This window comes from Scomber japonicus, chromosome 17 (assembly GCF_027409825.1).
Source record: "Scomber japonicus isolate fScoJap1 chromosome 17, fScoJap1.pri, whole genome shotgun sequence".
NCBI classification, from domain to species: domain Eukaryota; kingdom Metazoa; phylum Chordata; class Actinopteri; order Scombriformes; family Scombridae; genus Scomber; species Scomber japonicus.
The window spans coordinates 4,649,718-4,671,548 of record NC_070594.1 but is presented as its reverse complement, the minus strand read 5'-3'; the positions used below and the strand labels follow the sequence as shown (position 1 = coordinate 4,671,548).

The 21,831-nt window shown below is 39.8% G+C and overlaps 1 protein-coding gene and 1 long non-coding RNA gene across 2 annotated transcripts in view; both read left to right on the top strand.

Annotated features, from left to right (window-relative positions):
- Positions 1–10,535: 10,535 nt before the first annotated feature.
- On the top strand, positions 10,536–14,367 carry LOC128377208 (uncharacterized). Its single transcript, XR_008323299.1, has 4 exons — positions 10,536–10,559; positions 11,807–11,862; positions 12,010–12,083; positions 14,325–14,367. It is a non-coding gene; the product is annotated as an uncharacterized LOC128377208 (long non-coding RNA).
- Positions 14,368–18,575: 4,208 nt separating this feature from the next.
- Positions 18,576–21,831, top strand: part of znf512 (zinc finger protein 512) — a 13,758-nt gene continuing 10,502 nt past the window's right edge. The window contains 3 exon segments of the mRNA XM_053337449.1: positions 18,576–18,591; positions 20,319–20,389; positions 20,391–20,444. Coding sequence (XP_053193424.1) covers positions 18,576–18,591; positions 20,319–20,389; positions 20,391–20,444 — 141 coding nt within the window.

The window sequence follows — 21,831 nt, the reverse complement described above, 5'->3', positions numbered from 1 at the left end:
TCATGTAATACACTGATGCTAAATCATTGCTTGGGGCGACGAAAATGTATCATGTGGAATAAATTCAAGTGTTGTACTTAAATTCTGGTCCCTGAATGCTACATCTTACAAACCTAAGCACATTATCATTGTACTGGTTTCCAGAAATGATCAATGTGTGTCGTCTTTTATTCCAAATAAACACTACAGCAGCTAATTTCTCAACTCCCCCCCCCCCCCCCTCCTCCCCTGTGTATTTGAGTGTTTGTATTGCGACCTCCTGCTGTGTTTGGTTGGAATTAAACGCTGAGCGCCGGTGGGTCACGATGACTCACAACCGAGAAACACTGTTGTAGAAAATACATAGTTTCCATGCTGTAATTACCACATTGTTAGGTCTTATTTGACAGAGCTGGAGCCTTTAGAGCCTTCTCTGTGTGGTACAGCACCCAATAAATAGGGAAGTTAAACCATAAGGGAATGTGTCTAAATAACCAATTCACATCTGACTAATAAGAACCTCATTTAACAGTAATACAACTGACTGGAGACACTGTTGTAAGTTTAATTTCAATAAATGTTCAAATGATCCAATATAAAGATTAGAGAAAAAGTCAAAAAACTGAAAACACATTTGTGTATCAGAACTTAGTTTTTTCTTCTTTCCTCTCCCATTAATCATCTCAGCAGCCCTCACATTTATCTGCTGACCCTTTGGAGGGGCCCCACCCCTAGGTTGGGAACCACTGGACTAAACTAGCTAACTGTATATAAAGTAGTATAAACTAGCTAACTGTATATAAAGTAGTATAAACTAGCTAACTGTATATAAAGTAGTATAAACTAGCTAACTGTATATAAAGTAGTATAAACTAGCTAACTGTATATAAAGTAGTATAAACTAGCTAACTGTATATAAAGTAGAGTAAACTAGCTAACTGTATATAAAGTAGTATAAACTAGCTAACTGTATATAAAGTAGTGTAAACTAGCTAACTGTATATAAAGTATAGTAAACTAGCTAACTGTATATAAAGTAGAGTAAACTAGCTAACTGTATATAAAGTAGTATAAACTAGCTAACTGTATATAAAGTAGAGTAAACTAGCTAACTGTATATAAAGTAGCATAAACTAGCTAACTGTATATAAAGTAGTATAAACTAGCTAACTGTATATAAATTAGCATAAACTAGCTAACTGTATATAAAGTAGTGTAAACTAGCTAACTGTATATAAAGTAGCATAAACTAGCTAACTGTATATAAAGTAGTATAAACTAGCTAACTGTATATAAAGTAGCATAAACTAGCTAACTGTATATAAAGTAGTATAAACTAGCTAACTGTATATAAAGTAGCATAAACTAGCTAACTGTATATAAATTAGCATAAACTAGCTAACTGTATATAAAGTAGTGTAAACTAGCTAACTGTATATAAAGTAGCATAAACTAGCTAACTGTATATAAAGTAGTATAAACTAGCTAACTGTATATAAAGTAGCATAAACTAGCTAACTGTATATAAAGTAGTATAAACTAGCTAACTGTATATAAAGTAGCATAAACTAGGTAACTGTATATAAAGTAGCATAAACTAGCTAACTGTATATAAAGTAGTATAAACTAGCTAACTGTATATAAAGTAGCATAAACTAGCTAACTGTATATAAAGTAGTATAAACTAGCTAACTGTATATAAAGTAGTATAAACTAGCTAACTGTATATAAAGTAGCATAAACTAGCTAACTGTATATAAAGTAGCATAAACTAGCTAACTGTATATAAAGTAGTATAAACTAGCTAACTGTATATAAAGTAGCATAAACTAGCTAACTGTATATAAACAGAGACATTATAATAAGAGGAGACATATCACTCCCATTGAAATGCATAGGGAAACTACGTAACGCCAAGATGGCCGGTGTTTGCACATGTCCCGCCTCTTCTGGTGCCGTTGCTCCAATCATTTTGCTGGTCCTACGCGGTCACGTTTTTGCGACACTTGGAAGTCATTTTCAACAGCGACATTTTAAAACACATGATCAGCAGTTTATACTACTTTGTGTACTTATATTTTGTAATGCTTTATCCAAAATTGTGGCATGATCTGGGAAAGTTGACTGTGAGCAAACTCCTGTCTCTGCTGTGAGCGTGCGATGACGTCTTGCTGTCAGTGCCTGCCATAAATGAAGACTGTCGTGAAGTATTGCGCATGCGCAGTCCAAGATGTCTGTAAGGAAAAAGGCTTTTAAAACGTTAATTTGATACCAAACCATCAAACCCTTTCAGCGATTATAGTTTGATTTTCATCGTGATTTCAAAACATATGTTTTTTATGTCCCTTAGACCTTGGAAAATGGAGATACAGCTCTCTCCCTATTCATTTAGATAGCCGGTTGGTCTTCCTATGGCCAAATAGCTGCCCGGAGGCGTGGCCAATTTTGCCGCCGAGTGAGATGACTTGCCTTAGAAGGACTTTGATATAAAGTAGCATAAACTAGCTAACTGTATATAAAGTAATATAAACTAGCTAACTGTATATAAAGTAATATAAACTAGCTAACTGTATATAAAGTAGTGTAAACTAGCTAACTGTATATAAAGTAGTATAAACTATGTAACTGTATATAAAGTAGTATAAACTAGCTAACTGTATATAAAGTAGTATAGACTAGCTAACTGTATATAAAGTAGTATAAACTAGCTAACTGTATATAAAGTAGTGTAAACTAGCTAACTGTATATAAAGTAATGTAAACTAGCTAACTGTATATAAAGTAGTGTAAACTAGCTAACTGTATATAAAGTAGTGTAAACTATGTAACTGTATATAAAGTAGTATAAACTATGTAACTGTATATAAAGTAGTATAAACTAGCTAACTGTATATAAAGTAGTATAGACTAGCTAACTGTATATAAAGTAGTATAAACTAGCTAACTGTATATAAAGTAGTGTAAACTAGCTAACTGTATATAAAGTAGTATAAACTAGCTAACTGTATATAAAGTAGTATAAACTAGCTAACTGTATATAAAGTAGTATAAACTAGCTAACTGTATATAAAGTAGTATAAACTAGCTAACTGTATATAAAGTAGTATAAATTAGCTAACTGTATATAAAGTAGTGTAAACTAGCTAACTGTATATAAAGTAGTGTAAACTAGCTAACTGTATATAAAGTAGTATAAACTAGCTAACTGTATATAAAGTAGTGTAAACTAGCTAACTGTATATAAAGTAGTATAAACTAGCTAACTGTATATAAAGTAGTGTAAACTAGCTAACTGTATATAAAGTAGTATAAACTAGCTAACTGTATATAAAGTAGTATAAACTAGCTAACTGTATATAAAGTAGTGTAAACTAGCTCCACCTCCAGCAGCTACAACAGTAACATGCTGCTCTAACACTGATGCTTCACTATTAATAATCTAATGATGTCATATATAATAATATATCACTACTTTTACTGTAATACTGCATACTACATCACTATAATACTGCAGTACTTTTACTGTAATACTGCATACTACATCACTATAATACTGCAGTACTTTTACTGTAATACTGCATACTACATCACTCATAATACTGCAGTACTTTTACTGTAATACTGCATACTACATCACTATAATACTGCAGTACTTTTACTGTAATACTGCAGTACTTTTACTGTAATACTGTATACTACATCACTCATAATACTGCAGTACCTTTACTGTAATACTGCAGTACTTTTACTGTAATACTGCATACTACATCACTCATAATACTGCAGTACTTTTACTGTAATACTGCATAATACTGCAGTACTTTTACTGTAATACTGCATACTACATCACTATAATACTGCAGTACTTTTACTGTAATACTGCATACTACATCACTCATAATACTACAGTACTTTTACTGTAATACTGCATACTACATCACTATAATACTGCAGTACTTTTACTGTAATACTGCATACTACATCACTATAATACTGCAGTACTTTTACTGTAATACTGCATACTACATCACTATAATACTGCAGTACTTTTACTGTAATACTGCATACTACATCACTATAATACTGCAGTACTTTTACTGTAATACTGCATACTACATCACTCATAATACTGCAGTACTTCTCTCAATCATTTGCTCAGGACTTCTGTGCTTCTGTCCTCCTTCACTCAAAAATGTGTTTTATTTCTTTTTCCTACTGTGGGATGTTTGAACTTCACTGTGCAAAATGATATATGTGCAGATTTTGTTTTCATTCATCTTCTGCAACTGGGAAGTGGAACAATTTTTGATTAGAGGCGTAACAAATAGTTTGGAGCCAATCACAGTTAAATATTCACAAACACTGAGAATGGACCTCAGAGTGAAGTTTTGTGTCCAGCAGCTAAACGTTTTCAAATGAAATCAATTTACATATTCATAAACTCTTTGGTTTTTAATGAAGGAGAAACGAGTAGATGTCATTTGAAGTATTTTAACAACATAACTGAACTTATTTTGTGGATAAAACATCAAATTATTATTAAATATATTTTAAAACGTCTTTGAGCAAATCTTTAAACTCTAATCCAGGAGGGGTTAAAGTTCAAGGGCCAAATACAGAACAATCTGATCTCATGTGGGCAAGGAAGGAAGGAAAGAAGGAAGGAAGGGAGGAAGGAAGGGAGGACAGATGGAAGGAAGGAACAAAGAAAGGAAAGAGGGAACAAAGAAAGGAAAGAAGGAAGGAAGGAAGGGAGGACAGATGGAAGGAAGGAAAGAAGGAACAAAGAAAGGAAAGAAGGAAGGAAGGAAGGGAGGACAGATGGAAGGAAGGAAGGAAAGAAGGAACAAAGAAAGGAAAGAGGGAAGGAAGGAAGGGAGGACAGGTGGAAGGAAGGAACAAAGAAAGGAAAGAGGGAACCAAGAAAGGAAAGAAGGGAGGACAGATGGAAGGAAGGAAAGGAGGAAGGAATTAAGGAAAGAAGGAACAAAGAAAGGAAAGAAGGAAGGAAGGGAGGACAGATGGAAGGAAGGAAAGGAGGCAGGAATTAAGGAAAGAAGGAACAAAGAAAGGAAAGAAGGAAGGAAGGAAAGGAGGACAGATGGAAGGAAGGAACAAAGAAAAGAAAGAAGGAAGGAAGGAAGGAAGGGAGGACAGATGGAAGGAAGGAAAGGAGGAACAAAGGAACAAAGAAAGGAAAGAAGGAAGGAAGGGAGGACAGATGGAAGGAAGGAAAGAAGGAACAAAGAAAGGAAAGAGGGAAGGAAGGAAGGGAGGACAGATGGCAGGGAGGAACAAAGAAAGGAAAGAGGGAACCAAGAAAGGAAAGAAGGAAGGGAGAACAGATTGAAGGAAGGAAAAAAGGAACGAAGGAACAAAGAAAGGAAAGAAGGAACAAAGAAAGGAAAGAAGGAAGGGAGAACAGATTGAAGGAAGGAAAAAAGGAACGAAGGAACAAAGAAAGGAAAGAAGGAACAAAGAAAGGAAAGAAGGAAGGAAGGAAGGGAGGACAGATGGAAGGAAGGAAGGAAAGAAGGAACAAAGAAAGGAAAGAGGGAAGGAAGGAAGGGAGGACAGGTGGAAGGAAGGAACAAAGAAAGGAAAGAGGGAACCAAGAAAGGAAAGAAGGGAGGACAGATGGAAGGAAGGAAAGGAGGAAGGAATTAAGGAAAGAAGGAACAGAGAAAGGAAAGAAGGAAGGAAGGGAGGACAGATGGAAGGAAGGAAAGGAGGCAGGAATTAAGGAAAGAAGGAACAAAGAAAGGAAAGAAGGAAGGAAGGAAGGGAGGACAGATGGAAAGAGGGAACCAAGAAAGGAAAGAAGGAAGGAAGGAAGGAAGGGAGGACAGATGGAAGGAAGGAAAGGAGGAAGGAATTAAGGAAAGAAGGAACAAAGAAAGGAAAGAAGGAAGGAAGGGAGGACAGATGGAAGGAAGGAACAAAGAAAGGAAAGAGGGAACAAAGAAAGGAAAGAAGGAAGGAAGGAAGGGAGGGAGGACAGATGGAAGGAAGGAAAGGAGGAAGGAATTAAGGAAAGAAGGAACAAAGAAAGGAAAGAAGGAAGGAAGGGAGGGCAGATGGAAGGAAGGAACAAAGAAAGGAAAGAGGGAACAAAGAAAGGAAAGAGGGAAGGAAAGAAGGAACAAATAAAGGAAAGAAGGAAGGGAGGACAGATGGAAGGAAGGAACAATGAAAGGAAAGAGGGAACAAAGAAAGGAAAGAAGGGAGGACAGATGGAAGGAAGGAAAGGAGGAAGGAATTAAGGAAAGAAGGAACAAAAAGGAAAGAAGGAAGGAAGGGACGGCAGATGGAAGGAAAGAACAAAGAAAGGAAAGAGGGAACAAAGAAAGGAAAGAAGGAAGGAAAGAAGGAACAAATAAAGGAAAGAAGGAAGGGAGGACAGATGGAAGGAAGGAACAATGAAAGGAAAGAGGGAACAAAGGAAGGAAAGAAGGAAGGTAGGACAGATTGAAGGGAGGAAAAAAGGAACAAAGAAAGGAAAGAAGGAACAAAGAAAGGAAAGAAGGAACAAAGACAGGAAAGAAGGAAGGAAGGCAGGAAGGAAAAGAACACAGGAAGGGAAGAGGGCAGGCCCTGGCCCGCGGGCCTCACGTTTAACACTCCTGCTCTATAAAAACACAAGAGCAGCCATATTTCCTCCTGGCCCTGAACGCAGCAGTAGATGCGGGTGTCTGTGCGTTTGTTCTCCCGCAGGAGGGCGTTCCGCTGAAGATCACGCAAAAACACGCACACAGACAGAGCGCTGCAATAATGCCGGTGTGTGCGGACACTGCCTCACATTCAGACGCTGTCCAAGCTTAGGTTCGCGTCCCCAAAGCTTGTTCCAGCAGCCAGGGACCGGAGAAGAAGGGGGGGCGGCCTTCCCTTTGTCTGCCCGTCCTGGAGGTGCTGCTGCCGGGGGAGAGGAGACGGAGGAGGCCGGGGCTCGGAGACATGATGGAGGCTAACCGAGGCAGCTGCAGGACCGTAATGGTAAGGCTCGCATTTGCTCCTGCGTTAGAGAACAATAAAAAAGGAGGAATAGAGGAGAGGTTAAAGCGTTTCCTTATGTAAAGAACATTATTTTATTTAGTAGGGTATGACCATTTTCTTTTCTTTTATTCGGATGTGTTTTCCTGCACGTCGTCTCGAAAAGGAGAAATCGGGTTTTATCTGTTTTTTTAACCCATGGAGACAATGGTGGTGGTGATTTTTGGAGTGTACGCGTTTGAGTGGCTGCTGTTAGGGTTGACTTGCATGAAAATAAAAAATAAAAAGACATAAACAGCTGATTGTAATGTAAACAGACGGTGTATGTAGCTGCTCATCGCTCAGTGGCCTTCAGGCTGACTCCCTTCACATGTCACAGGCAGGGTGCTGAGAAATCCGACTGACCGTAAACACGCCATGCTCGTCTTCTTTACATTAAACTCTAAATATTTAATATGTTAATTATGTTTTCAGGCACTTCCAACACTAAATTTGCATTAGTGGAGGACATATTCACATCCTTTAAATAAATATTTGGTATAAAAACATAAAAAGACAGTTTGGAACAATAAAGTGCGTCTGATGTGTTTTTATCTACCTAAAAAAACTGTGATTAAATGTTCAAATCCCTCATTAAACATCAAAGAGTCTATGAATATTTAAATATATTTCATATCTGCAGTATTATAGTGATGTAGTATGCAGTATTACAGTAAAGGTACTGCAGTATTATAGTGATGTAGTATGCAGTATTATAGTAAAAGTACTGCAGTATTATAGTGATGTAGTATGCAGTATTACAGTAAAAGTACTACAGTATTATAGTGATGTAGTATGCAGTATTACAGTAAAAGTAGTGATATATTATTATATATGACATCATTAGATTATTAATAGTGAAGCATCAGTGTTAGAGCAGCATGTTACTGTTGTAGCTGCTGGAGGTGGAGCTAGTTTACACTACTTTATATACAGTTAGCTAGTTTATACTACTTTATATACAGTTAGCTAGTTTATACTACTTTATATACAGTTAGCTAGTTTATATTACTTTATATACAGTTAGCTAGTTTATACTACTTTATATACAGTTAGCTAGTTTATACTACTTTATATACAGTTAGCTAGTTTACACTGATTTATATACAGTTAGCTAGTTGACACTACTTTATATACAGTTAGCTAGTTTATACTACTTTATATACAGTTAGCTAGTTTACACTGATTTATATACAGTTAGCTAGTTTACACTACTTTATATACAGTTAGCTAGTTTATAGTACTTTATATACAGTTAGCTAGTTTACACTACTTTATATACAGTTAGCTAGTTTACACTTCTTGATATACAGTTAGCTAGTTTACACTACTTTATATACAGTTAGCTAGTTTATACTACTTTATATACAGTTAGCTAGTTTACACTACTTTATATACAGTTAGCTAGTTTACACTACTTATATACAGTTAGCTAGTTTATACTACTTTATATACAGTTAGCTAGTTTATTCTGCTTTATATACAGTTAGCTAGTTTATACTACTTTATATACAGTTAGCTAGTTTACACTACTTTATATACAGTTAGCTAGTTTACACTACTTTATATACAGTTAGCTAGTTTATACTACTTTATATACAGTTAGCTAGTTTACACTAATATACAGTTAGCTAGTTTACACTACTTTATATACAGTTAGCTAGTTTACACTAATATACAGTTAGCTAGTTTACACTACTTTATATACAGTTAGCTGGTTTACACTACTTTATATACAGTTAGCTAGTTTACACTACTTTATATACAGTTAGCTAGTTTATACTGCTTTATATATAGTTAGCTAGTTTACACTACTTTTATATAGTTAGCTAGTTTATACTACTTTATATACAGTTAGCTAGTTTACATTACTTTATATACAGTTAGCTAGTTTACACTACTTTATATACAGTTAGCTAGTTTATACTACTTTATATACAGTTAGCTAGTTTATACTACTTTATATACAGTTAGCTAGTTTACACTACTTTATATACAGTTAGCTAGTTTATACTACTTTATATACAGTTAGCTAGTTTACACTACTTTATATACAGTTAGCTAGTTTATACTACTTTATATACAGTTAGCTAGTTTACACTACTTTATATACAGTGAGCTAGTTTACACTGATTTATATACAGTTAGCTAGTTTATTCTACTTTATATACAGTTAGCTAGTTTATTCTACTTTATATACAGTTAGCTAGTTTACACTACTTTATATACAGTTAGCTAGTTTATACTACTTTATATACAGTTAGCTAGTTTATTCTACTTTATATACAATTAGCTAGTTTACACTACTTTATATACAGTTCGCTAGTTTATACTACTTTATACACAGTTAGCTAGTTTATACTACTTTATATACAATTAGCTAGTTTACACTACTTTATATACAGTTAGCTAGTTTATACTACTTTATATACAGTTAGCTAGTTTATGCTACTTTATATACAGTTAGCTAGTTTATACTACTTTATATACAGTTAGCTAGTTTATATTACTTTATATATAGTTAGCTAGTTTATACTACTTTATATACAGTTAGCTAGTTTACGCTACTTTATATACAGTTAGCTAGTTTACACTACTTTATATACAGTTAGCTAGTTTATATTACTTTATATACAGTTAGCTAGTTTATACTACTTTATATACAGTTAGCTAGTTTATATTACTTTATATACAGTTAGCTAGTTTATACTACTTTATATACAGTTAGCTAGTTTACACTACTTTATATACAGTTAGCTAGTTTACACTACTTTATATACAGTTAGCTAGTTTATATTACTTTATATACAGTTAGCTAGTTTATACTACTTTATATACAGTTAGCTAGTTTATACTACTTTATATACAGTTAGCTAGTTTATACTACTTTATATACAGTTAGCTAGTTTATACTACTTTATATACAGTTAGCTAGTTTATACTACTTTATATACAGTTAGCTAGTTTACACTACTTTATATACAGTTAGCTAGTTTATACTACTTTATATACAGTTAGCTAGTTTATAGTACTTTATATACAGTTAGCTAGTTTAGTCCAGTGGTTCCCAACCTAGGGGTGGGGCCCCTCCAAAGGGTCAGCAGATAAATGTGAGGGCTGGTGAGATGATTAATGGGAGAGGAAAGACAATGTGTTGTATTTTAAAAGCTTGTTATATTATCTATTGTGTCAAATCTTCATCTGAAAAGTAACTAAAGCTGTTAAATGTAGTGGAGTAGAAAGATATTTTTCAGTTTTAGTTGATATTGCTTGGTTGCATCTTTATTCTTTATCACCCAGTTTCACACAGAAATGATAAAACCAGGACACAGAGAAATACAGAGCATAAAAAACTGACCCAGAATAAAACTCTGAGATGTTTTTATAACTTTTATCTCTTCTGTGTTGTGTGTTTTAGGGCTAACCCTGGAAGCGTGTTGGTAACCCTAGAATGGATCCCGCTCACATCGGAGGGGAAATGTCTCCTCTCTACGTGCCAAGAAAGAGAAAGTCGGTTCAGTCTCAAGCTAAAACTGGGGTGCCATGTCCCGGTAAAGTAACCCTAACCCTAACTGACCCCATCTCTCTTTTGACTGTTCCTTCCTTCCTTCCTTCCTTCCTTCCTCTTTTTTTTATTTTTCTTCCCCTCTTTCTTTGCTCCCTCCTCCTTCCATACTCTTTCCTCACTTCCTTCCATCCTTCCACCCTTCCTTCCTTTCCCTCCTCCTTTCCTTCCTCCCTCCCTCCTTACTCCTTTCCTTCCTTCCTTCCTTCTCTCCTTACTTCCTTCCTCTTTTCCTCCCTCCCTCCTTACTCCTTTCTTTCCTTCCTTCCTTCCTTCCTTCCTTCCTTCCTCCCTCCTTACTCCTTTCCTTTCCCCCTCCCTCCCTCCCTCCCTCCCTCCCTCCTTTCCTCCATCCCTCCCTTCCTCCTTACCTCCCTCCTTACTCCTTTCCTTTCCTTTCCTCCCTCCCTCCCTTCCTCCTTACTCCTTTCCTTTCCTTCCTTCCTTTCCTCCCTCCCTCCCTCCCTCTCTCCCTCCTTACTCCTTTCCTTTCCTCCCTCCCTCCCTCCTTACTCCTTTCCTTTCCCCCTCCCTCTCTCCCTCCCTCCCTCCCTCCCTCCCTCCCTCCTTACCTCCCTCTTTACTCCTTTCCTTTCCCCCTCCCCCCTCCCTCCCTTCCTCCTTACTCCTTTCCTTTCCTTCCTTCCTTTCCTCCCTCCCTCCCTCCCTCTCTCCCTCCTTACTCCTTTCCTTTCCTCCCTCCCTCCCTCCTTACTCCTTTCCTTTCCCCCTCCCTCTCTACCTCCCTTCTCCCTCCCTCCTTTCCTCCATCCCTCCCTTCTTCCCTCCCTCCCTCTTTACTCCTTTCCCTTCCTTCCTTCCTTTACTCCCTCCCTCCCTCCCTCCTTACTCCTTTCCTTTCATCCCTTCCTTTACTCCCTCCCTCCCTCCCTCCTTTACTCCCTTCCTTTCCTCCCTCCCTCCCTCCCTCCCTCCATCCTTCCCTCCCTCCTTACTCCTTTCCTTTCCTCCCTCCCTCCTTACTCACTTCCTTTCCTTCCTCCTTCCTCCTTTCCTTCCTCCCTCCCCCCTTCCTTCCTCCCTCCCTCCCTCTTTACTCCTTTCCCTTCCTCCCTTCCTCCCTCCTTACCCCTTTCCTTCCTCCCTCCCTTCCTTCCTCCTTACTCCTTACTCCTTTCCTTCCTTCCTTCCTTATTATTTCTTTGTGGTATTTATGACAGGATTCTACCTTTTTGTACATTTTCATTATTTCTAATCCGGTTTCTCCAACAGTTGTTCAGCGGTTGCCGGAGAGATCGTGTGAAGTGAACACAGTCCGATTCAATAAGGTGAGATTTAATGAAGTGAAATCTAACAAAATGTTCTCCGTGTGTGGTGTGTCTTGTTGTTTTTTTTATCTAACGCTCAAACATCTGTTTAAACTTCACGCACACCGTCGGATCTCTGCTTCACAGTTGTGTACTTGAATGTTTTAGAATGACGAGTCTCAGCAGCAGCAGCAGCAGCAGCAAGGCGTTGTAAAGATGAAAAGAACTTACGGAAGAAAAAGGTAAGAGACACAAAATCATCTCAAACATCCGGCCAGAACTGAGGTTAACCCTCCTGTTGTCCTCGAGGGGAGGAAGGAAGGAAGGAAAGGAAGGAAGGAAGGAGGGAGGGAAGGAAGGAAGGAAGGGAGAGAGGGAGGGAGGGAGGGAAGAAGAGAGGAAGGGAGGAAAGGAGGGAAAGGAGGGAGGGAAGAAGGGAGGAAAGGAGGGAAGGAAGGAAGGAAGGGAGGGAGAGAGGGAGGGAGGGAGGAAAGGAAGGAAGGAAGGAAGGTAGAAGGAAGGAAAGGAGGAAGGAAGGAAGGAAGGTAGAAGGAAGGAAAGGAGGAAGGAAGAAAAAGGAAGAAGGAAGAAAAGGAAGGAAGGAAGGAAAGGAAGGAGGAAGGAAGGAAGGACGGACAGGAGGAAGGAAAGGAGGAAGGAAGGAAGGAAAGAAAGAAAGGAGGAAGGGAAGAAGGAAGGAAGGAAGGAAGGAAGGGAGGGAGGAAAAGAGGAAGGAAGTAAGGAAAGAAGGAAGGACCTTTCCTTCCTTCTTTAGGAGTAAGGAGAGGGGGAGGAGGGAAAGGAAGGAAGCATGGAAGGAAGGAAGTGAGGAAAGAAGGAGGGAGGGTGGGAGGAAGGAAGGAAGGAGAGAAGGAAAGGAAGGGAGTAAGGAGGGAGGGAGGAAAAGAGGAAGGAAGTAAGGAGAGAAGGAAAGGAAAGGAGTAACAAGGAAGGGAGGAAGGAAAAGAGGAGGGAAAGGAAGGAAGGAAGAATGGATGGATGGAAGTGAGGAAAGAAGTATGGAAGGAGGAGGGAGCAAAGAAAGAGGGAAGGAGGGGAAAAATGAAGGAAAAATTAAAGAAAGAGGGAGGAGGGAGGAAGGAAAGAAGGAACAGTCAAAAAGAGAGATGGGGTCAGTTTGACCCGGGAGGACGACAGGAAGGTTAAAGAGGAATTACATATTAAAATTATGATTTGAAATGTAAATGTACATTCTTGATATAAAAAAAGAAAATTATAATGTAAGAGAAGCTCATAACGAACATATTAGCTGTTAAAAGTGACTAAAGCTACAATGAAGGAGCTTAAAGACTTTATTAGTTATTGTCTTTCTCTTTAAAATGGCAAATAATAACTAACAAAGTGCTTCACAGAATAAAGACCATAAATAAAAACATGCAAACATTAAACTGAACCTGCAGTTTTTCCAAATGCTTGTAATTAAAATGTCTCTCATGTAGCGTCTCTGTGCTTTTATTGTGAAACTCTCTCTGTCACTCATATTGATCTGTTTTAATGTAGAGTCTATTTAAAGCAGACGTATCCTGCATATCTCCATATGTATATTTATATTCTGGGACTCTACTGGAATATATTTGCATAATTTTACATCTTTAAAAAAAATATATTTATATTTAAAAAATCTGACATCATCATAAAGAGGAAGTCACATTGAAAATAAAGTGTTTAGAGCAGATTGAAGCTCTGAACTTTGACTTACAGGCAGAAGTTTCTGACCTTTGACAAAGTTTAACTCAGAAATATAACAATATAGAAATAATAAGCTTAGTTCCAGTTATGTGCTTTACTATTAATAGTTTATATTTATATAGTTTATAGTTTAGTAGTTTAATTTAATGTGTTGTCCTCGAGTCAAGGAAGGAAGGAGGGAAGGAGGGAGAAAGGAAAGGAGGGAGGGAAGAAGGAAGGAAGGAAGGAGGGAAGGAGGGACTGAGGAAGGACTGAGGAAGGACAGAAGGAACGAAGAAAGGGGGATGGAGGAAGGAAGGAAGGAAGGAAGGAAGGAAAGGAGGGAGGAAGGAAATGAGGAAAGAAGGAAGGAAGGAAGGAAGGAAAGAGGAAGAAAGGACAGAAGGAAAGAGGAAGAAAGGACAGAAGGAAAGGAGGGAGGAAGGAAGAAGGGAAGGAGGGAGGGAGGGAGGGAGGACAGAAAGAAGGAAGAAAGGGGGATGGAGGAGGGAAGGGAGGAAAGGAAGTAAGGAAAGGAGGGAGGAAGGAAATGAGGAAAGAAGGAAGGAAGGAAGAAAGGACAGAAGGAAGGAAGGAAAGGAGGGAGGAAGGGAAGGAGGGAGGGAGGGAGGGAGGAAGGGAAGGAGGGAGGGAGGGAGGGAAGGAGGGAGGGAGAGAGGGAGGAAGGAAGGAAGGAAGGAAGGAAGGAAGGAACAGTCTTATTCATAATGTCTACATCAGAGAGCTGAAAAGTCTTTTATTTTGTAGTAATTGTATAACTGTGTGTTCTTCAGGTTCCAGGACCTTCAGAGCGTTTCCGTAGCAACAACGGATTACCCGACCTCCAGCTGCTCCGTGATGTCATCGGGCAGCCTGGCCAATGGGGCGGACCACAGCTCCATGGCCCCGCCCTCTACCAGGCTGCCCGCCCGTCTGGCGAAGGACTCGTGGCCCCAGGCCCCCGACGCCAGCAGGGACCAGGACCAGAGCTGGACCTCCGGCCGGGACCGGGCCCCCAGCGACGCCTGGGCCCCCGGCAGAGACCGGCCCCAGGAGCAGGTCTGGAGCTCCGGCAGAGACCGAGCGGGACACTCCAGTCAGGACCAGACCTGGATCCCAGGCAGGGACGGAGCTCAGACGGCGCCGGACCAGACCTGGATGTCGGGTCGGGACCGGGGGCCCGAGCAGGCCTGGGCGGCCGGCAGGGACCGGGGCCAGGACCAGGCCTGGAACGCCGGCAGGGATCCGGGGAGAGACCGAGGAGCGAGAGCCGAGCAGACGTGGGGGACGAACCGGAATCAAGAGCAGAGCTGGAGCAACGCGAGCAGAGACAGAGAAAACGTCTGGAGGCCCGGTAACCATAGCAACCGTGATTTCACTGGCATTATGTATTGCTTCAGTTTAAAATGCTTTACAGTCATGGATTTAAAGACAAATGAGGAAGGGAAGGAAGGAAGGAAGGGAGGGAGGGAGGGAGGGAGGGAAAGGAAGGGAGGAAGGAAAGGAAGAAGGAAGGGAAGGGGGGAGAAAGGAAGCAAGGATGGGAGGGAGGAAGGATGGGAGGGAGGAAGAAGGAAGGGAAGGAAGGAGGAAGGAAGGGAGAGAAGGAGGGAGGAAGGAAGGGAGGGAAGGAAAAGAGGAAGGGAGGAAGGTAGGGGGGAGGAAAGAAAGAGAGAAAGAGGGAGGAAGGAGGGAGAGAAGGAGGGAGGAAGAAAGGAAGGGAGGAGAGGAAGGAAAGGAAGGAGGAAGGAAGGAAGGGAAGGAATCTAAATTTAAAGGTGTGTCATCATATGTATGTGTGTGAGTGAGTGTTGTTGAAGAGAAAGAAACTCAGTTCACATGTTGAGTTCTGAATGTTTTGTGGTATTTTATTTTGAAGAGTACAACATGAAGAAAGTCCAGAGAGCAGAGATGGAGAGAAGCTCCGCTGGAAATAACTTCCCTCAACCTCCAGAAGCCCGAGAGTCCTGTGAGTACACAAATACTACTGTAGTACTTTTACTGTAATACTGCATAATACATCACTATAATACTGCAGTACTTTTACTGTAATACTGCATACTACATCACTCATAATACTGCAGTACTTTTACTGTAATACTGCATACTACATCACTCATAATACTGCAGTACTTTTACTGTAATACTGCATACCACATCACTCATAATACTGCAGTACTTTTACTGTAATACTGCATACTACATCACTATAATACTGCAGTACTTTTACTGTAATACTGCATACTACATCACTATAATACTGCAGTACTTTTACTGTAATACTGCATACTACATCACTATAATACTGCAGTACTTTTACTGTAATACTGCAGTACTATTACTGTAATACTGCATACTACATCACTATAATACTGCAGTACTTTTACTATAATACTGCATACTACATCACTATAATACTGCAGTACTTTTACTGTAATACTGCATACTACATCACTATAATACTGCAGTACTTTTACTGTAATACTGCATACTACCTCACTCATTATACTGCAGTACTTTTACTGTAATACTGCATACTACATCACTCACAATACTGCAGTACTTTTACTGTAATACTGCATACTACATCACTATAATACTGCAGTACTTTTACTGTAATACTGCATACTACCTCACTCATTATACTGCAGTACTTTTACTGTAATACTGCATACTACATCACTCACAATACTGCAGTACTTTTACTGTAATACTGCATACTACATCACTCATAATACTGCAGTACTTTTACTGTAATACTGCATACTACATCACTCATAATACTGCAATACTTTTACTGTAATACTGCATACTGCATCACTCATAATACTGCAGTACTTTTACTGTAATACTGCATACTACATCACTATAATACTGCAGTACTTTTACTGTAATACTGCATACTACATCACTATAATACTGCAGTACTTTTACTGTAATACTGCATACTACACCACTATAATACTGCAGTACTTTTACTGTAATACTGCATACTACATCACTATAATACTGCAGTACTTTTAATGTAATACTGCATACTACATCACTATAATACTGCAGTACTTTTACTGTAATACTGCATACTACATCACTCATAATACTGAAGTACTTTTACTGTAATACTGCATACTACATCACTCACAATACTGCAGTACTTTTACTGTAATACTGCATACTACATCACTCACAATACTGCAGTACTTTTACTGTAATACTGCATACTACATCACTCATAATACTGCAGTACTTTTACTGTAATACTGCATACTACATCACTCATAATACTGCAGTACTTTTACTGTAATACTGCATACTACATCACTATAATACTGCAGTACTTTTACTGTAATACTGCATACTACATCACTATAATACTGCAGTACTTTTACTGTAATACTGCATACTACATCACTATAATACTGCAGTACTTTTACTGTAATACTGCATACTACATCACTATAATACTGCAGTACTTTTACTGTAATACTGCATACTACATCACTATAATACTGCAGTACTTTTACTATAATACTGCATACTACATCACTATAATACTGCAGTACTTTTACTGTAATACTGCATACTACATCACTATAATACTGCAGTACTTTTACTGTAATACTGCATACTACCTCACTCATTATACTGCAGTACTTTTACTGTAATACTGCATACTACATCACTCACAATACTGCAGTACTTTTACTGTAATACTGCATACTACATCACTATAATACTGCAGTACTTTTACTGTAATACTGCATACTACCTCACTCATTATACTGCAGTACTTTTACTGTAATACTGCATACTACATCACTCACAATACTGCAGTACTTTTACTGTAATACTGCATACTACATCACTCATAATACTGCAGTACTTTTACTGTAATACTGCATACTACATCACTCATAATACTGCAATACTTTTACTGTAATACTGCATACTGCATCACTCATAATACTGCAGTACTTTTACTGTAATACTGCATACTACATCACTATAATACTGCAGTACTTTTACTGTAATACTGCATACTACATCACTATAATACTGCAGTACTTTTACTGTAATACTGCATACTACACCACTATAATACTGCAGTACTTTTACTGTAATACTGCATACTACATCACTATAATACTGCAGTACGTTTAATGTAATACTGCATACTACATCACTATAATACTGCAGTACTTTTAATGTAATACTGCATACTACATCACTATAATACTGCAGTACTTTTACTGTAATACTGCATACTACATCACTCATAATACTGAAGTACTTTTACTGTAATACTGCATACTACATCACTCACAATACTGCAGTACTTTTACTGTAATACTGCATACTACATCACTCACAATACTGCAGTACTTTTACTGTAATACTGCATACTACATCACTCATAATACTGCAGTACTTTTACTGTAATACTGCATACTACATCACTCATAATACTGCAGTACTTTTACTGTAATACTGCATACTACATCACTATAATACTGCAGTACTTTTACTGTAATACTGCATACTACATCACTATAATACTGCAGTACTTTTACTGTAATACTGCATACTACATCACTATAATACTGCAGTACTTTTACTGTAATACTGCATACTACATCACTCATAATACTGCAGTACTTTTACTGTAATACTGCATACTACATCACTCATAATACTGCAGTACTTTTACTGTAATACTGCAGTACTTTTACTGTAATACTGCAGTACTTTTACTGTAATACTGCAGTACTTTTACTGTAATACTGCATACCTTTAGGACCTTTTTAATAAATGAGTATATTCTTCAGGTTCAGATGCAGCCGGCGGAGGAGCTCAGAACAATCCTGAAGCTTCTACGTCTCAGGCTACGAGCCAGCAGCTGAAAGCAGCCGTCATCTCCTCCAAGAAGGAGCCGCCCAATTATCCTCCAGGTGAGCGACGATGGGCGACGAGGAGCAGAGCTGCTAACCGCTGCAGCTTATAAACAGTTTAACTACAGAATAACCTGCTGAACGTTTGCATCCCACATGTCAGTGACGTGCGGTGAGGTTCATGTCTGGTGAGGCACTGACTTCATCACAATCAGATTTACAAACATATGAACCCTACAGAGTAGCTTATTCGCCATTTGATTGGCAGCAGTTAACAGGTTATGTTTAAAATCTCATATCAGCTTTCTTTACACATACAAACTGTAGCACACAAAAAAACCACATTTAATTTAAAAAACGTTATTATGGTCTTACCTTTACTTACTTATCTTACTTACTTTACTTGCCGACTAGCTCACTGTAGTTGTAGCATAGACTGTATGAGTTGTAGTTTACTGTCACTTATTCTGCAGCTAATGAGTCGTAATAAGAATCACTGGGATGAGGAGCGCCCCCTGCCATGAGGCCGGAGAACTGCGTGCCTCACTTAGTGACTTTTTGCAGCCGTTTTATGCTGCTCAGCACACGAAACACGCTACAAACACTGTACATTATATCATCATCTAAACTATGGAAATTTAGTTCATATAGTAAAAGTGTTTGAACATGTTAATAGCGACATACAGAGAGACAGCTGTACAGCTGTACTGTCTCACTGCATAGCATGCCAGCGCAGTAAACCGAGTCATTGCGCAATCCATGGTGAGGCTCGCCTCGCTGCTGCCTCACTGCGCGTCTCTTTTCAGTGTTTGATCAGTACATGTGAAAATTCAGCGATTTTGAATTAAAAATAATCCGAAACTGGTAAAGTTAGATAGAAAATAACGTTATAGTGCAAATCACTGGACAAATATAACCATTTATTATTTTTTTCATTTTTAAGTCTTTTTCCATGATAACAGGTGAGGCACGGCCTCACCTGCCTCCCCTGACCGCACGTCACTGCCACATGTTCAGATTGCAAATTTATGTCTCAGATTTCAGTGTCTGAATTTTTTTTTTATGAGACTCAAATTTTTCCTTCCTTCCTCCCTCCCTTCCTTTTCTTCCTTTCCTTCCTTCCTCCCTCCTTTCCTTCTTCCTTCCTGCCTTCCTCCCTTCCTTCTTTTCTTTCCTTCCCTCCCTTCCTCCCTCCTTTCCTTCCTTCCTTTCTTCGTACCTTCCTCCCTGCCTTTCCTTCCTTATTCCATCCCTCCTTCCTCCCTTCCTTTCTTCGTACCTTCCTCCCTGCCTTTCCTTCCTTATTCCATCCCTCCTTCCTCCCTTCCTTCTTTCCTTTCCTTTCCTTTCCTTTCCTTTCCTCCCTTCCTTTCTCCCTCCTTCCCTTCCTTCCTTCCTTCCTACCTCCTTTCCTTTCCTTTCCTCCCTTCCTTTCTCCCCCTCCTTCCCTTCCTTCCTTCCTTCCTACCTCCTTTCCTTTCCTCCCTTCCCTTCTCCCTCCTTCCCTTCCTTCCTTCCTTCCTACCTCCTTTCCTTTCCTTTCCTTCCCTCCCTTCCTCCCTCCTTTCCTTCCTTCCTTTCTTCGTACCTTCCTCCCTGCCTTTCCTTCCCTCCCTTCCTCCCTCCTTTCCTTCCTTCCTTTCTTCGTACCTTCCTCCCTGCCTTTCCTTCCTTATTCCATCCCTCCTTCCTCCCTTCCTTTCCTTTCCTTTCCTCCCTTCCTTTCTCCCTCCCTTCCTACCTCCTTTCCTTTCCTCCCTTCCCTTCTCCCTCCTCCCTTCCTTCTCCTACCTCCTTCCTTTCCTTTCCTCCCTCCCTTCTCCCTCCTTCCCTTCTCCCTCCTTCCCTTCCTATCCATATTATATAAATAAATAAATGAACCTCTTGTCCGTCCTGCAGGAAGTCAAGAGGAGCGCTGGCAGCTGCAGATCGTGGCTAAAGGAAGAGTCACGTGTCCTAAATGTAAGAGTTGTGAGCAGGAAGACGGTGGAAGGACTGAAGAAACACATGGAGAACTGCAGACTGGTGAGAGCTTTAACTTCACAGTGTTACCTATAATATATAAGTGTTGAATTAACCCTCCTGTTGTCCTCGAGTCAAGGAAGGAGGGAGGAAGGAAGAAAGTAAGGGAGGGAGGGAGGGAGGAAGAAGTAAGGAAAGGAGGGAGGGAGGAAGGAAGGAAGAAGTAAGGATAGGAGTGGAGGGAGAAGGAAGGAGGGAGGGAGGAAGAAGTAAGGAAAGGAGGAGGAAGAAGAAGTAAGGAAAGGACGGGAGGGAGGAAGGAAGGGAAGGTAGGAGGGAAGGGAGGAAAGGAGAAGAAGGAAAGGAAGAGAGAAGGAGGGAGGGAGGAAGGAAGGAAGGAAGAAGGATGGAGGAAGGAAGGAAGGAAGGCAGGAAGAATGAACAAAAGGGGGGAGGAGGAAAGGAGGAAGGAAGAAAGGAAAGGAGGGAGGGAGGAAGGAAGGAGGAAGAATGAACAAAAGGAGGGAGGGAGGAAAGGAGGAAGGAAGAAGGAGGGAGGGAGGGAGGGAGGGAGGAAGGAAGGAAAGGAAGGTAGGAGGGAAGGGAGGAAAGGGAGAAGAAGGAAAGAAAGAGAGAAGGAGGAGGAAGGAAGGAAGGAAGAAGGATGGAGAAGGGAGGGAAGGGAGGAAGGAAAGGAGGAAGGAAAGGGAAGGGAGGAAAGGAAGGGAGGAAGGAAAGGAAAGGAAGAGGTAGGAGGGAAGGGAGAAGGAAAGGAAGAAGGTAGGAGAGACGCTCTTAACTAAAGGGGCATTCTGAGTTTGAATTATCTGTTGAACAATGATAAAGCTTCTGAAGGCGATCTGTAGAAATACTGAGGGGGAAAAAAGGAAGAGAGCCATCAAATATATTAAAGTGAGAGTTTAATAATTAATAACTTAATATGTGGAGGAAGGAAGGAGAGTAAGGGAGGAAGGGAGGGAGGGAGGGAGGGAGAGAGGAGGAAGGAAGGAAAGGAAGAAAAGGAGGAAGAAAGGGAGGGAGGAAGGAAGAAGGAAGGAAAGGAAGAAAAGAGGGAAGAAAGGGAGAGAGGAAGGAAGAAGGAAAGGAAGGAAAAGAGGGAAGAAAGGGAGAGAGGAAGGAGGAAGGAAGAAGAAAAGGAGGGAAGAAAGGGAGGGAGGAAGGAAGAAGGAAGGAAAGGAGGGAGGAAAAGGACATATGGAAGGAAGGGAGGAGGAAGAGGGAAGGAATGAAATGAGGGAAGGAAGGAGGAAGGAAAGGTGGGAGGAAGGAAGGAAGGAAGGAAGGGAGGAAGGAAGGAAGGAAAGGAGGGAGGAAGAAGGAAGGAAAGGAGGGAGGGAGGAAGGAAGGGAGGAAGAAGGAAGGAGGAGGGAGGAAAGAAAGAAGGAAAGAAGAAGGAAGGAGGGAGAAAGGAAGGAAGGAAGGGAGGAAG